Below are 15,233 nucleotides of genomic sequence, written 5' to 3'. Positions count from 1 at the left end.
CCTCTACATCTTGAGGGCTATTGTGTTGGGTGACCATATTGTAAATTAATATTAAAAACTAAAACCTGCAAAAAATATATTTTCAAACGATTTATTGTCAAATTTAGTCTAATAATTGAAAACATGGATGAAATAAGAAATATGAAACAAATAAAATAAAATGCGTACAAAGCAGAACACAGCTAAATGTATCAAAAGTATGTCTATGTAATATTAGAATTTTCTGAGACAATGAATTTTGTTTTTGTTTTTTTCCTCCCAGTAAGAGGTTTTTATTTAATAGAATTTTTGGACAAAAAAATTGCGATATCGCCTTGCTCATAGTATTGCAATATATCGGGACGTATCGTATCGTGACCCCTCTGTCATGATATGTATCATATCGCCAAATTCTTGCCAATACACAGCCCTAGAGTCAACCGTCTTAATATTTTTGTTTTTTTGAGGCAAAAAATCTTTGCACTTTATCTAATTGATGTTCTTTCTGGCTGCTCTCCAGTATGATGAGTTTGTCCCGTCTTCGATCACCACAAAATTTGGTGGATTCTACGTGAATTCAGGTGTGCTGCAGTTCCGCCAGACCTCCGACACCGAGACTGATGACCTCTCAGCAGAAGAGGGAACATATCCAAAAGTACGTGAATCTCGGAAACATAAATATATATATTTTTAACATCTTGGAAATTTCAGGAAGTACATCTCAGTTTTCAGCACTGTTTATTCTCCAAACATTAAGCTTTTGTTCCATGATTAAAGTTCTAAACTGTGGGAACAAATTGTCAGAAACTGAAACTCGTCAGTGAAAAGCAGAAGTCTTGCAAATCTAAAGGAATCGTGAAAAGCGCTACGAAGCAAAAGTTCAAGTGAGTCCACCAAAAAGCACCAGCACTCCCACCGGAGTCTGTGTGATTTAATTCACTCACATGATTGTTTATCCTGCAGCGCTCTATATAAAGCCGGGCTGAATGAGATGACCATCAAAAAGAAGAGGAAGGCTGTAAAGACGCTGAGTGTCACCAGCATGCTGAAAAAGTTTCAGAAGGAGAAGGAAAAGGAGTGTCAGAAGATGGAGCAAGCCAATCGGATGGCAGCAGACATGAGTGCACCCRCAGCCCCCACGCTTCCTGCAGACGCCGCTGGGGGTGGTGGCTCCGCTCTGACGGACCCTCTTCTCAGTTTAATCGGCTCCACCAATGATCACGCTCTGATCCAAGCGGCRAACACTGTGGATTTTGATATCGACTTGGACTCTTTATTAGACGTCAGCGAGGAGAATTTATCTCCAAAGTCCCATCCTCAGCCGGCTACAGAGACTCAACTTATCCAAGCCAGGAGAGATGAGATTCAGACGAGCTGTTTGCCTGAAGCTGACCCCCAAGTTTTAAACCCGACAGTCACGTTTGTGCCAAAGCCAGCACCAGAGCAGATCCAGCAGCTGACTGAACCCAGTATGGTGGTACCACCTCAGTGTGCCCCGCTGCCAGAGGGACTACCTCCAGCTCTGGAGGACAGCATCAGATGTCTCATGATGGTAAGAGAGTTTTAATTAGTGAATCCTAAGATAAAGAATCTGTGTGCTGAAAGATGAAACTGACGAATGTTGGACGGATAAACAAAATTCACCAACTTTTCAGGCTGCCAAGACATCAGAAGGGGAGTCAAAGCTCAAGTTCTTTAATCCAGATATCAACTCAATCCTGCTGGAGTGAGTTATTTTACATCATTGCATTGATTTATCTCATGTAAACTGATAAGGTCAAGTGCTTTTCTCCCAATATTCTTAGATTGTCTAGTTCAGCTGAACTCAATTTACTTTACTGGCAACAGTAAATGTTAAAGCATGGATGACCTCTTCCTAAAGAACTCCATAAACAATCAGCTGAATAGTTTTGTCCGTATTAAACACTGGATGCTTTCAATTAATCTTTTGGTTCAGTATTGAGTTGCAGTGTCAGGAGCAGAGTGGTCAGCTCCGCTCCAAAGTCTACAGGCATCTGTCATCGTTCATGCCCTGCAGCAAAGACACACTTTTAAAACGAGTGAAGAAGCTGTTGGTCACGCATGAGGTGAGTGGGCTTAAGGTTTAAATCAGGTTACAGTATGTCCGTACTTCATGCCTTACACTTATTTCTTTCATTTTCTCTTAAAAGGGACCTCATCGTGTGGAAGGTTCCATGCAGGAGCTGAAGGAAGCCATTGAAAGATCGATGCCCGAGCAGATGGCGTGTTTTCATGAAAACTGTCAAGCTTATGAACAACTCAAAAATTCAAAGTAAGTCCTTCATTACAAAGTAGGGAAGAAGAATAAAAAAATATGTAACTTTTTATCACACACATTTGGAATACACTGAAGCAGGGTTGGGCAACTTAAGAGATGTGCTTTTAAGCTCTTTTTCATCTAAGTTCAGTTGGGGTCTATATAAAGTGGAAGTGCATTACTTTGGTCAAAATTCCTCCTTATTGTAACTCCACAAGCCCCTCTCTTCTTAAGTATGTCTCAAAGCTGCTTGTTTTGATGCTGTTTCTTTAAATCCAAACAAAGTGCTTTACACCCCGTCCCCCCAGTATCTTACAAAGCAGTTTATTCTAGTTTGATAAAGGGTTTTACAACTATATAGCAGCGCAGAAATGTTTTGTTTACAAATTATTAAAAGACGTCAACGACAAAAGACGTGTCCAGCCTTGCATGTTGGAGCCAGAGTCTGACTCGGAGAGAGGAGAATGAAGAYGACAACCTTGTAGTTTCTAAGTCTAGACTTAATTTGGCACTTCTGTTGCAAATAGTTTGACTTAATGGTTCAGAAAATGTCATTGAAAAAGGAGAAAACTGAACCTGTAGAAAAATATGACTCCAAAACAATCTAATAAATGAAGCACCGGGAGAGACTACGTTCAACTTTTCTGGACTCCTAGAGACTTCAAGTCTACAACAAAATGCATTTAATGACTAAAGTGGATTTGCATGATATGTTCCCTTTTAATGATGGAAGGGGCCTATGATTTTTTTTATTGACTCTAGAGGGATGCACAATTCTGCACACTTAAATGTAATGAAACTGCCATTTTGAAAGTTGTTTGTGGGAAAAAAAAAGCACTTTAGTGAGCTGAAGTGCAATAGACCTCCCTGAGAGCAGATTCATGTTTGGTTGTGGTATGAAGTTATTGTGGTTTGTGTACTTGCAACAGTGTATTTACGTACAGTTTCTGACAGTAAACTTATATTTAGCTTTGCACAATGTTGTAGTGGTGACATATTAAAATTTTTCATGGCAGACTGTGTTTCTAAGCCTAAACACATAGGCTTGCCTTGAAATTATGTGAAAAGATAATATAAATAATGTATTTCAATATTTTTGGGGGGCATCCTCATTGGCAGACCAGATGTAGCCTACAGGCAGCCAGTTGCCCATCCCAGGTTCCCATGGGTCCTTGAAATCCTTGAAAGTTTGGGAATTTGAAAAATTATTTCAAAGCCCTGGAAAGTTTGTGTAAACAGCCAAAAATTATACTTGTCCTTAAAAGTCCTTGAATGTTTTTTGAAGATTGAAATTCTGTTCACACAACTGATTTTCATTTTTTTAAATAATAAATTGTAAAATTTAATTTAAAAAAAGTACATTTGTTGAGGTGGATAACTCAGGATTACAGTAAACTGATGTCATTTTTTCTAACTCAACAACTTCTATGTTGTTCAGTTTTTCATTGAGTTTACATGATATTAAACCTGTTTATTGGTAACATTCTGCGGGAGCAGTAGGTAATTGCCGTTGTGTGGTTCTTTAATTTGAGGAAACTGGTACTGGAAAGTCCTTGAAAGGTCCTTGAATCTGATGTTGATCAATGTGTGGGAACCCTGCCATCCCTGCACTAATGGATTCCCAAAACCTTGATCTGAGATGCTTAAAGGCACAGTGTGTAGGATTTGTTGTTTTCAGCGACATCTAGTGGTTGAGTGGTTGAATCATCCTCCGTGGTCCTCCCCCCTGCTTAATTAACACTTATTGTTAACAGGGGGTGGAGTGATACTGGCAATAGCAGTGCTGTAGGAGGGGGACAACTGAAAACGGAGGCCTCCACCTCTGTTTAATGATGGGCGGTCTTACAGGGGGTTATAACTGAATTCTAAGCATATAGACCTTATTGATGACATTTTCTCTACATACAGGCTCATAGCTTGTCTAGATGCTATAAGAGACTGGATGGCTGATAGTTAAATGTTGACAAGCATCAGATTGTTGCTCCTGACAAGGTGCTGCCTTTGATCAGGCAAACTCTTGGCAGCTCTCCTCTGCTGTCCATACAAATGTTGGTGCTCTGTTTGATCAGTCTTTGTTTGATGCACATGTATAACAGCTGATGTTTTTTTTTCCTTATTTAAGAAACATCAGCAAGTTGATCTGTCCTTTCAGTTGAAGAGCCAGAGATGCTTGTTCATGCTTTCATTTCCTCTCGGGTGGACTACTGTAATGCTCTGTTTTTTATTTGTTTGCAGGCTTTTCAAAGTGCTGCAGCTAGATTGCTCACTAAGTCAAACAGATGCTCTCATCACTCCCCTGTTATATTCACTCTATTGGCTTCTTGTGGAGTTCAGGATCCATTTTAAAATTCTTACAATCACTGCAGAGCACTGCATGCCCAGGCTCCCACTTATATAGCAGATCTACTTCACACACGGACCCTCACGCAAAATTAGATCCAGTAATTCCAATCAACTACTTGTTCCTTGATCACAACTACATGGGGATATAGCATTTCGGGTTGTAGCGCCTAAATTTTGGAACGCATTACTGCAATCTCTAAGAGCTGTGAATTCAGTGGAAATTTTTAAAAAGCAGCTTAAAACTTTCCTTTTTCAAGCAGGCTTTTAACATGTTTAAGTTTTTATGTTTGGAGGCTCAATGCCTCCAAATCCGAGGCCATGGTCTTGAGCCGGAAAAGGGCAGAGTGCCTTCTCCGGGTCAGGGGGGTCGCCCTGTCTCAAGTGGAGGAGTTTAAGTATCTGGGGATCTTGTTCACGAATGGGGGAAGAACGGAGCGGGAGATCGACAGGCGGATTGGCGCAGCGTCTGCTGYAAAGCGGGCGCTGTACCGGTCCGTTGTGGTGAAGAGAGAGCTGAGTCACAAAACGAAGCTCTCGATTTACCGGTCGATCTACGTTCCTACCCTCATCTGTGGTCATGAGCTTTGGGTCATAACCGAAAGAACGAGGTCCCGGATACAAGCGGCCGAAATGGGTTTCCTCCGCAGGGTGGCTGGGCTCTCCCTTAGAGATAGGGTGAGAAGCTCRGTCATCCGGGAGGGACTCAGAGTAGAGCCGCTGCTCCTCCACGTCGAGAGGAGCCAGTTGAGGTGGCTTGGGCATCTGGTAAGGATGCCTCCTGGACGCCTCCCTGGTGAGGTATTCCGGGCACGTCCCACCGGGAGGAGGCCCCGAGGAAGACCCAGGACACGCTGGAGGGACTATGTCTCTCAGCTGGCCTGGGAACGCCTTGGAGTTCCCCCGGAGGAGCTGGAAGAAGTGGCTGGGGAGAGGGAGGTCTGGGCCTCCCTTCTGAAGCTGCTGCCCCCACGACCTGACCCCGGATAGGCGGAAGAAAATGGATGGATGGATGTTTTTACGTTGTCCTATTAATGTTTTTAACATTTGTAAATGTTTTATATGCTCTGTTTTATTTAGAATTTTTATTGTGAAACACTTTGGCTACTTGACTGAAAAGTGCTACACAAATAGTTACTTACTGTCCCTGAGCTTCATATGCAGATCTTTGTCTCCATCAGGTCAACAGAGGAGGAAAATGTGGAGGACAAAGTTGGTAGACGAGGAGGTCCCAAGAAGTTGTTCGAATGGAATCAGGAGATTAGGTTAATTGTAACAAACCTGGTTTACTGGATATTCTTCTTCCATTGAAACGGATGTTTACAAATGTCTTCCTTGGCTTTTCCCATCGTCATATACAGAGAATGCTTGGGTCGTGTACTGAGGGAGAAAATGGGGTGTGATAAAATGGATGGCAAGAAATACCAAGACAATGAAGAGTATGTTAAAACTCTGCTGGACAATGAGGTGAAACCACTTTGGCCAAAAGGATGGATGCAGCTAAGGTATGCAAAACCTGAATTTTCAACATTTCTAAATGTGCAGTTTGTAGAAAGGGTTTATTTAATCGCAGGGTGCTGATGAGGGAGAGCAGGAAGTTGTTGGGCTTCTTTACTCCATTACAGTGAGTTCAAGTCCATCTGAATTTTCACTTGGTTTGCAGCACATTTTTTATCTCTAACGTTAAATGTTTTCATGTGTTCAGATTAAATAAGGCCAAGGGTTTGAAAAGGCAGTTATCTGGTGGTGCTTCCACATCATCGGATGCTTGCAACAATCTTCAGGGATCTCCAGCACCATCAGAACTCTCCATAGGACCAGGCCAGGTCTTTGCTGAAGGTTCAACCAGCACCAATTGTGTTGGTCAGGAGTCAGCGGTGAAAGAATCTGACACTCCTTCTGCTCATTCGCTGCTAGATATCCTCGCTGAGCAAGCACTGGCTCATGAGTACCCTGCCGCACTTTCCCACGAACATTTAGCAGCTGTAGGAAAGCACTGGAACTTCAGTGAGGTCAAAAGTCCTCTTCCTCCTCCACCTCCTCAGTCAAGCCCAGTCAGTTTCCCTGAGAGTGGCCTTTGTCCCATTGTTTTGCCTCACCTGTTGCAAGTCAGAGCAATAAAGCGTGGATGCTGGCCAGGCACAGAGTAACTGATGCTGACTTAACTGTAAACTTAAAAGCTGTAACATGCACAGAAATGCTCATTTTTCCTTAATGTTACAGTTCACTGATTTGGAACAGTGACGTTTGGTTCAGGCTCTACTCGGGGGAGTGAAATGCCAAGTGGCAGGAATTCAGTATTTTTTTGTCACAATTGTTAAATTCTAAAAATATTGATGGGGGTGACTGTCTCAATACTTTCATTTAATTGGTGTCTGATGGTCTACACCTGGTATTTGGAGTGGGAAGCTGTAGAGTTGTGTAAACTTTAGCATTAAAATTTTTTTAAGAAATATAGTTACTCAACTTGAAGAGTTGAAGATCTTCAGTGTTGTGCTGGAGTTTAACTTTGTGCTAATCCCTCCACGGTAGCCTTACTAAAGGTCATAAACRGCACTTCATGCATATTTGTTCTAAGGTGTTTAATAGTTTGTCTGGCCATTGGATCCACTTTGCACAATGTAATATTTTTGATGTGAAAATGATCAAATTTGTTTCCAGACCGAATTAAAAAAATGTCAATGAAAATGAGCAGAGAAATTAACTTTTTCCTTGTAATCATTAATCTTAATGAATATTAATCTACAAGCAATTCTGACTACATCTAAAATTAGTTTATTTCAATAATTTGGTTTATTAAAGTKCTCATCTTACATTTCAAATCAAAGAAATGTTATTTTCCTAATAAAAAAACAGAACTTAAACCTCACATCAGCAATGACCATGAATGTTTTTCATTGAACCACGTGGTGAACACTATATTTAATGTATACAACACAGATACTGTACAGCTCTGGGAAAAATAGAGAGACCACTTTAAATGATCAGTTTCAATGATTTTRCTCTTTATAGGTTTGAATAAATTGAACATTATTTTATTCTATAAACTACTGTCAACTGACTCAAATTCTAAGCAAAAAGTATTCATTTGTAGAAAATGAGAAATGGTCACAATTACCAGACATGCAGTGCATTTAGACCTCAAATAATGCACAGAAAACAAGTTCATATTCATCTAGAAATAAGAGTTTTAACTCTGGAAGAGTTGAGAAATCAATATTTGGTGGAATGCTTTCCATAACTTACAGGAAAACTATGCAGTGGTCTTATTTTATTTAATTTCTTTTTTTCCCCCAGATATATATATATATATATATATATATATATATATATATACACACACACACGCGCAAAAACAAACAAAAGTAGGATTTTTAAAATGTGACAAAATCCATTTAGAAATTAGATTTGGAACTTTTTAACCAACAACCAAAATATTTAACCAACATAACTCTCTTCACACACAACAAATTATGTACTTTTTTATTTCCTAAAAATAAGAGTTAAACAGCTGACACAAAATGAAACTGTTGATTCAAGTTAGTCAAAGCAAAAACTGATGATCTATGTACACAGGAAATAAAACACTAAATTAGATGTGTAATAAAATGTACAAAACATTTTTTCAGAGCAGCAGAAAAAAGATAAACAGCATATTGTACTTATTTGGTGATAGAACATGTACCTGGGAGGTGGCTCTTTAGTAGAGAGCATCTTTGAGACTTATCCTTTTTGTTGATAAAAATACAGGAAATGAAGCTTTCAAATTAAATTGTTGGATGAGTCAAAGATAAATGTCCATAAGCATTTTCTTCATTGGGAAAAACTTGTCCAAACTGTAGGATGAGGGCCGTGAGACTTTTCATTTCTTGGTTTTAGAGTCTTTGGATTATCTGAGCCAGAAGAGCGGCCAATATGAAGCATCCATTACAGCTGTTTGCAGTTCCTAGGAAAAGRAAATGATTTCATCAGCACAACTTTAAACTTTTTTTTTCATCCAAAAAACAAAGCACTTCTCAACGCTGAGGCAAATGACACAAAATGATCACAGAAAGTTGTTTTAAAGTTTTAATTTGAATAATTTAGTTTGAATCCTACCACTTCCTCCTAATTGTTGGTTTCCTATTACTTCGTGTTTTAAACCTTCTGTCTCTTCCTTTTGCAGTTTTGTAAGACTGATGGGGTTTGGAGCTGCTGAGATGAAAGGAAATTACATTTTTAATGGCTTATTGAAGAGAAAACTGAGTGTTGCATAAACCTAACACTTTAAAACGTAACAATAAATGTTAGATTTACTCACAAAGGACCAGAGCTGTGAGGTTTTGCGATGTCTTTACCGAAGGTGGCTGTTGTGGCCCTTCAGGTCCCAGATCTAGTTTGGCTTCACACCAGTACTGACTTCCATTGTCCTCTTTACATGGAGTGATGGTCAGAGTGTAGTTCTCACTTACTGGTGTCATCACTGTGATATTGGACCAGAGTTGACCCAGTGCTGTATTTCCTTGGTAGAAGGTCACACTGACTTTTGCAACAGGTGCAATATTGTGAACTGTGCACTGCAGAGCATACTGATGCCCCTCAAACATTGGCCCAGTGTGATTTAAGATTTTGATGGAAACGCTGCTTGGAGGCTCTGTGGAGATAAAGCGACACTTTGGCCACTCTGAAAAGCTTGATGTTGGGAATTTAAAACCATTGACTCACCATAGACAATTGAAGGAAGAGAAATGTTGCATTGGCCGCCATGGTCAGAAACTGCGTAACATGTGGATACGATGGTCCAATTAGTCACACTGTCCACGCTCCAGACCAGAGAATCTTCTGTAGTGGAATCAGAGCGTCCCTGAGGTCAGAAACACAAGTCATCGAGTCGTTATTTAAAATAAGACAATATATTCTGTAGTTGTAACAGAAAGGTGCATCTTCAGATTGATCAATATACTTGTACAATATAACCGAAGACAAATTTTAGAGAATCCATTTTGATATATTCCTGGAGTTGATCATTTAAAATTTTAACCTAGACTAGAAATCTCTTGCATAAGGAGCTATGGAAAAAACACGAAGGGTATGACATTTAAAAAATAACTATTTCATTATTGTGTTCTTTTATTTAATGTTGGCGCTAACTGCAACAGTTCATCACATCATCTGCAAATGGAAACATTTTATGTTGCAAAAAAGAAAAGCATGACTTTGAGAAGCTTTCATTTACATAGATTAATTTTGTTTAATTCACTCTGTGCCTAAAATCCAGACTTGGAAACATGATTGAATTTCTAGACCTGCAGGTCCTGTCACACTATAATGTTTGAGACAACTTTCATTTACCAGCCTATGAACATTTTTTTTCTGTTTAAATAACATGCCATGTATTTGATCTAATTGTTAGCATTGCAGCATGTATATGTTCATAAGAGGCTTCCAGTTGATTTTTGTTTAGTTCATTTGTATTGTAGACATCTTCAAAGTCTGACCAAATTTCTGTAAGTTGTCCAAAACATAGTGACTGGGCCTTACCCAAGCAGAGACACCTGAAGAGAGTAAAGTGTCACTGGAGAGGCTGTAGTCTTTGTATGGACAAATGTCAGTACAATATATATTTCTATGCAACTAAATACCTCAACTTTACCAAAAACTTGCATCAAAATATAAAAAAACAACCATATGTCATACTCCATGTCTGTATAGTTGTCCACAGCAAGGTTGAAAGTTTTTGTTGCAGCATTGCTTCACCAGAATATATTATATTGTACAGTACAGGTTTATTTGAACAGTTAGCTTAGGATGCTATGTGTTTGTGCAGCTAAGTCACTCAGTTTTAACAGAGCATTGTTTTTGAGGACAATAGTAGGACTAATAAAATACAATTCTGTAGTGTGCCGTTCATGTGTACGTTACATTTTATACACCTACCAGTGAGACTTCCCAGCCCAGAAAAGGAAACCCAAACCTTGGTTTAGAGCAGTTAACTTTCACTGGATCTCCAAATCTGAAACAAAATTATTCAGGTTACTAGATGTTGGGAAGTTTTGTTTTAGAAATGCACATTTAATGTGTAAGGTTAGGTAATAATTAGCAATAAGTTTGTTTGTTTCCCAGTAAATAATAGCATCACATATTAAATTCATAACAACCCTTTTTTCATGATRAGTCAGTGAATGTTAAACTTTTAGTGTTTGGTTTTCTTGTAATATCAGGTGCCATAGTCTTTTTTTTTTCATCCTTAAGCATTAGTTGTTCAACAGATTTCATTATTCAAGTTAAATTACAGAGTTGATGTTGGATTTTAAAAAAAGTATGAATGACCATGAGGTGAGTATTGCAGGCATTTCCATGCAGACTGGTTATTGTTAACATGAACACGTTTTAATTAATTTCCTTTAGGCATTGAGTAATTCTTAGTGAGAGACACTTAATTGGGCTACTCAAAATTATCTCATGGCCATGCATTTTTTTATCATCACTGGTTGGGCTCTGTAGTAAACAATAACTGCTAAAGGTACAAATAGAGTGCCATATATTTTTTGTATGTCCAATCAAGTCCCCAACTTCAAAAATTTTTTATCTGGAGCTCTATAATTCCTGAGTACTTTGTATTTTTGTACTACAGTGTAGTTCTAAAATGCAGATTTTTTTGAAAAATTTATAATGGTATTTCTAATCACTTCAGGTCAGCTCAAGGTAATCCAGGACACTGATGTAAATTGCTGTATTAGTTTGTCAACAGACATAATGTGCCACATGCGGGACTCTTGATTTCAAATCCAATCATGCAAAACCATTTTTGTCTGAACGTTTTATTTTCAGACCCCAGTCATTCTCACCTGACCACTAGAATGGATGGTGATATCTTCAGTTCACACCCGGACTCCCCAGAGCTGCTGATGAAGGCGGTGGTCGGGGGGGTGGCGCTGAGGGGAGAAGCCAGGAGGTGTGCTGGTAATGAAGAGGGAGCTGAAATTTGTGATGGGAAAAGTGGAGCAGGAGTGCCAACAGGGGATGATGTAACTGAGGAGACAGCAGTAGTTGGGGGAGTGGGAGAGAAAACAAAGTTACGTGTATTAGCAGTTTATATCAAGAAAAGAAGACAAACCCAAGCTTGGTGATTTTCAAAAATTTGAGCAGGATTCTCATTGTGACCACTGCTTTTTCTACAATGAGCAGGAGAATGTGTCTGCTATGAAAACAATGAGTGGAAACTTGTTTTTTTTAGGTCACAGTGCTTATCAAAACATCTATTTCACAAGATTGTGTGTGTGTGTGTGTGTGTGTGTGTGTGTGTGTGTGTGTGTGTGTGTGNTTTTTTTTTTTTCATTTTGAAAACAGACATTGAAAGGCTCAGTTGATAGAGCTGATGCCTCTCAGCAAGAAGGTTGCCGGTTCAAATCCCAGCCCGGAGACCTTTCTGGGAAGAGTTCGCACGTTCTCTCCATGCATACGTGGGTTCTCTCCGGGTACTCCGGCTTCCTCCCGCAGACCAAAAATGTGAATGTTAGTCTAACTGGTATCTCTAAGTGGTCTCTAGGTGTGAGTGAGAGAGTGAATGGTTGTTTGTCTCYATGTGGCCCTGTGATGGACTGGCAACCTGTCAGTCAATCCACAGACAGCAGTCTGATGACACCAAAATCACTTGCGTGCAATACTCTGTSTCACATGCCTGAAACCACCACTAAAATGGGTCTAAGAAGGCAGAACTGGAAATGGAGACACATTTGGCCAAGGCTGAGTTGATGTGATTGCTTAAAGGCATGCACAAGGAAAAGTGTTCTTGGTACCAGGCCTCGGTCTGTGGTCACTCTTGTAGTTGCCCTATGGCCCCATGTCTTGAACACTCAATAAAGAGGGTCAGAGTTATTAAATGAGTATCAGCTGATGATTAGTTGGATCTGGTGACAGGGAAGACTGTCAGACAGACCTGGTAAATCCAAATGACTAAAGAGGGTGAATTGGAAGTGACTGAAGGAGGTTCCTTGTTGTGAGATCTTAAACTGTCTCCTCTAGGAAAATTTTACACGTCTCAAGAATGGTTAGGAACATACCATGGTCAAAACCTTCATTGCAGATACAACTTCCAAAATCAGAGGTCAGAAGGGTGTTGGTGCGCCTCACTATGATAGCTGAAGGACCGGTTGATGGACACAAATGGTGAAAGCCATCAAGCTGTAGAAGGGGGCCTTAAGATCATGGTTATACCAGAGGACTCCTCAAATGGTTGACGAGTACTGACTATGGCAAAAAAAGGGTTGCAATATTCTGTGGGTGGGGAAGCAAAAATTCTTGCAGTTTCTTATAGAATATGCCTGAAAAAAAGTTTGCCTTAGAAACATAAATCCTTACAGATGTATTTATATCAAATTCTTCCTCATCCTCTGTTTTCATTGTGCTGTATATGCAGTATTGGTACATGCTAAAACATTTATGATGTTGACTCCAAATTTAGACATGAACCCATGAATACGGGGATGTTTCTCTTCCTATATTTATCTTGGCATTGGAAGGTATGAACTCATGAGTCACATTCTCCCACATAATACAGGCAAGGTCAATTGAATGTTGCCATCTTGTGAAATAATACTTTTTTGCTGATCTGTTGTGGACCATTGTTTAATAGCACACTGAATACACCCAGTGTGTTCCTCTGAGGAAGGAAGGACACCCTGCCCAAGGCAAAAGAACTTACTCCTCTTTTGAATCGACCATTGTTCCACCCAATCCTGAACTTGTTCTCCCTCCTATCAGATGATCTCACTCATAAGAGGCATGGTGCTTGTCAAAATTTATTGTTATGTTTCCCGCTTGCCACTCTGCCTGTTTTTACCTGTGATGTTTACACAAACTGTCTTGCCTTGGAGCAAGAAACGTAGAAATATAAACCTGGGACTGAATGACATCTGCCTTTCCTGATTTAGATCTGGATTTTAAATGTCACTTATGAGAAACATTAATAAAATTTCAACAATAATGATGCTGACAAGACCTATTGATGTGATGTACACATTTTTAAAAATCACATTGTTGAGCTGTATTTGTCAGCACAAGTCTAAATAAATGAAAGCATTATTTTAAGAAAAGGATATTGCCCACCACCTTGCATGTCAGTTTTAAGCAAAGATCTTGCATGATCAGTTATTGTTTGGAGTGTGTGTTGTAGATGATACTCAGCTACTACCACACCAAGATTTAACTCAATATTTGTAAAATTGACACAACTGTAATCATTTTTTTATATTCGTGACCTGTGTCAGCCTTCTTAAATCAAGCTGATCCCAAACGTTATAGATGTACATCCAGTGATTAATTTTTTGTAAATTTTAATAAAATCTGTCCTCTGATTTGTAAAATATTTTGCTAACAGTCACAGGCAATCAACTGTTCATCATGGCAGTGGATGATAAATAAAATCTACCCGTTTGGGTAAGCATATGTAAACGAGTGCAGTATTTGTTTAATTACTTTAAAACATATCCCTTATCACACTCTGTAGATACAACTCRAAGTATATGACAGAATTATGCCTCAATCATAAATGTGCTAAAAATAAGTAAGTTGTTAGTATAGACCCAGTATTTACTTTGCTTTTACCCAATTATCAACCTGTCACAAGAGACCAGTTATTTTTATTCTTAGAAACATTACAATGATATACAATTTTACACATCTCTTTGTTTTTAATCAGTATTTTTCAGGTCTAAATTTACTGAGTTTGTCATGTTTATAACTATCATCCTGACATGGTTTAACTCACCTGAGCCAAAGAGCTGAATCAGCACAAGTGTGATGGGCCATCCAGGAGCACACATCCTTCACCGGTTTTCCTGCGCTCTTCTGAGAGGACGAGCTGAAACTGATCTTTCGGACCCACCGTGTGCTCGGAGCTGCTGTCAGCACCGCAGTCTGGGGAGCTCTGAGGCAACTCTGGGTCCTTCAGGCTTCTATGAAAACGTGGGTGTGTCTGCTTGCTCTGCTTCTGTGCGTCTGCAGCTGATGATCAGGCAGTTCCTTTACTCTGGCCTCTAAAAGCCACCCTGGGCGTTCTCTGTTGGTATATCAGGAGAGGAAGGAAGGGAGGGTCAAGAATAAATCAGCACAACACTGCAGCATGAAGGCATAAGTTTGCATATCTGTGTGTCTTTAAGTTACACTGTGAAGCATGGCAAAAGAGAGAATGATATCAAAATACCTTTATTTTCACGTCCTCCGGATGACATTAATTCGATTTTGATCACAGAGCAGGGGTGGGTGCTGGGATTGAGATAGTTTGTTATCTTTGATTTAAAATATTGAAAATTTGTTTTTTAAATGTGTTATGGAATAATTATGTATATCTGTTCTACCTTGACACTGTCCAGTAATCATATCTCATGATAACTAGTTTTGGCTGTTTTAATCTATCAGCCCAGACTTCAAGACTCCAGCAATGCATGACCTCTTTTATTTTGATAAGGTGTTTCCAGGCTGACAGCCCTGTCATTGGTTAGATGGTTCACAGTTGGTGACTGGTTGTAAGCATGTTACAAGATGTTATATTATTGGCTGCTCTGCGCTGGCAAGCCATCCACAACTTGACAGACTTCTCTGATTGACTTCTGCTCTGTTGTTGCTCAAATTAAATCATTTGACGACCATACATGCA

General features: G+C 39.5%; 2 protein-coding genes across 3 annotated transcripts in view; one reads left to right on the top strand and one right to left on the bottom strand.

The window, feature by feature from the left end:
- Window positions 1-7,286, top strand: part of ubn1 (ubinuclein 1) — an 8,558-nt gene extending 1,272 nt beyond the window's left edge. Inside the window, exons 4-13 of the mRNA XM_014015833.1 lie at window positions 500-634; window positions 784-863; window positions 943-1,531; window positions 1,635-1,705; window positions 1,937-2,066; window positions 2,151-2,272; window positions 5,779-5,862; window positions 5,959-6,102; window positions 6,171-6,221; window positions 6,303-7,286. Coding sequence (XP_013871287.1) covers window positions 500-634; window positions 784-863; window positions 943-1,531; window positions 1,635-1,705; window positions 1,937-2,066; window positions 2,151-2,272; window positions 5,779-5,862; window positions 5,959-6,102; window positions 6,171-6,221; window positions 6,303-6,747 — 1,851 coding nt within the window. The 3' untranslated portion in view covers window positions 6,748-7,286. The remainder of the gene's footprint in view (window positions 1-499; window positions 635-783; window positions 864-942; window positions 1,532-1,634; window positions 1,706-1,936; window positions 2,067-2,150; window positions 2,273-5,778; window positions 5,863-5,958; window positions 6,103-6,170; window positions 6,222-6,302) is intronic.
- A 780-nt stretch (window positions 7,287-8,066) lies between these two features.
- Window positions 8,067-14,642, bottom strand: LOC106522703 (intercellular adhesion molecule 3). 2 transcript variants are annotated; one of them, XM_014015831.1, is made up of 7 exons: window positions 14,346-14,642; window positions 11,425-11,608; window positions 10,514-10,589; window positions 9,302-9,440; window positions 8,898-9,230; window positions 8,696-8,791; window positions 8,067-8,543 (listed from the first exon to the last, which is right to left on the bottom strand). In XM_014015831.1, exons 1-7 carry the CDS (start codon window positions 14,398-14,400, stop codon window positions 8,473-8,475), a joined length of 954 nt encoding a protein of 317 aa, XP_013871285.1. In that variant the 5' UTR covers window positions 14,401-14,642; the 3' UTR covers window positions 8,067-8,472. The 2 variants fall into 2 exon arrangements, with proteins under 2 accessions (XP_013871285.1, XP_013871286.1); XM_014015832.1 differs by having other exon boundaries at window positions 8,696-8,788; window positions 14,346-14,641.
- Between the last annotated feature and the right edge of the window lie 591 nt (window positions 14,643-15,233).

This window comes from Austrofundulus limnaeus, unplaced genomic scaffold (assembly GCF_001266775.1).
Source record: "Austrofundulus limnaeus strain Quisiro unplaced genomic scaffold, Austrofundulus_limnaeus-1.0 Scaffold135, whole genome shotgun sequence".
Classification (NCBI taxonomy): domain Eukaryota; kingdom Metazoa; phylum Chordata; class Actinopteri; order Cyprinodontiformes; family Rivulidae; genus Austrofundulus; species Austrofundulus limnaeus.
Note: the sequence above shows the minus strand (reverse complement) of the source record. Positions and strands in the feature narration are given on the sequence as shown.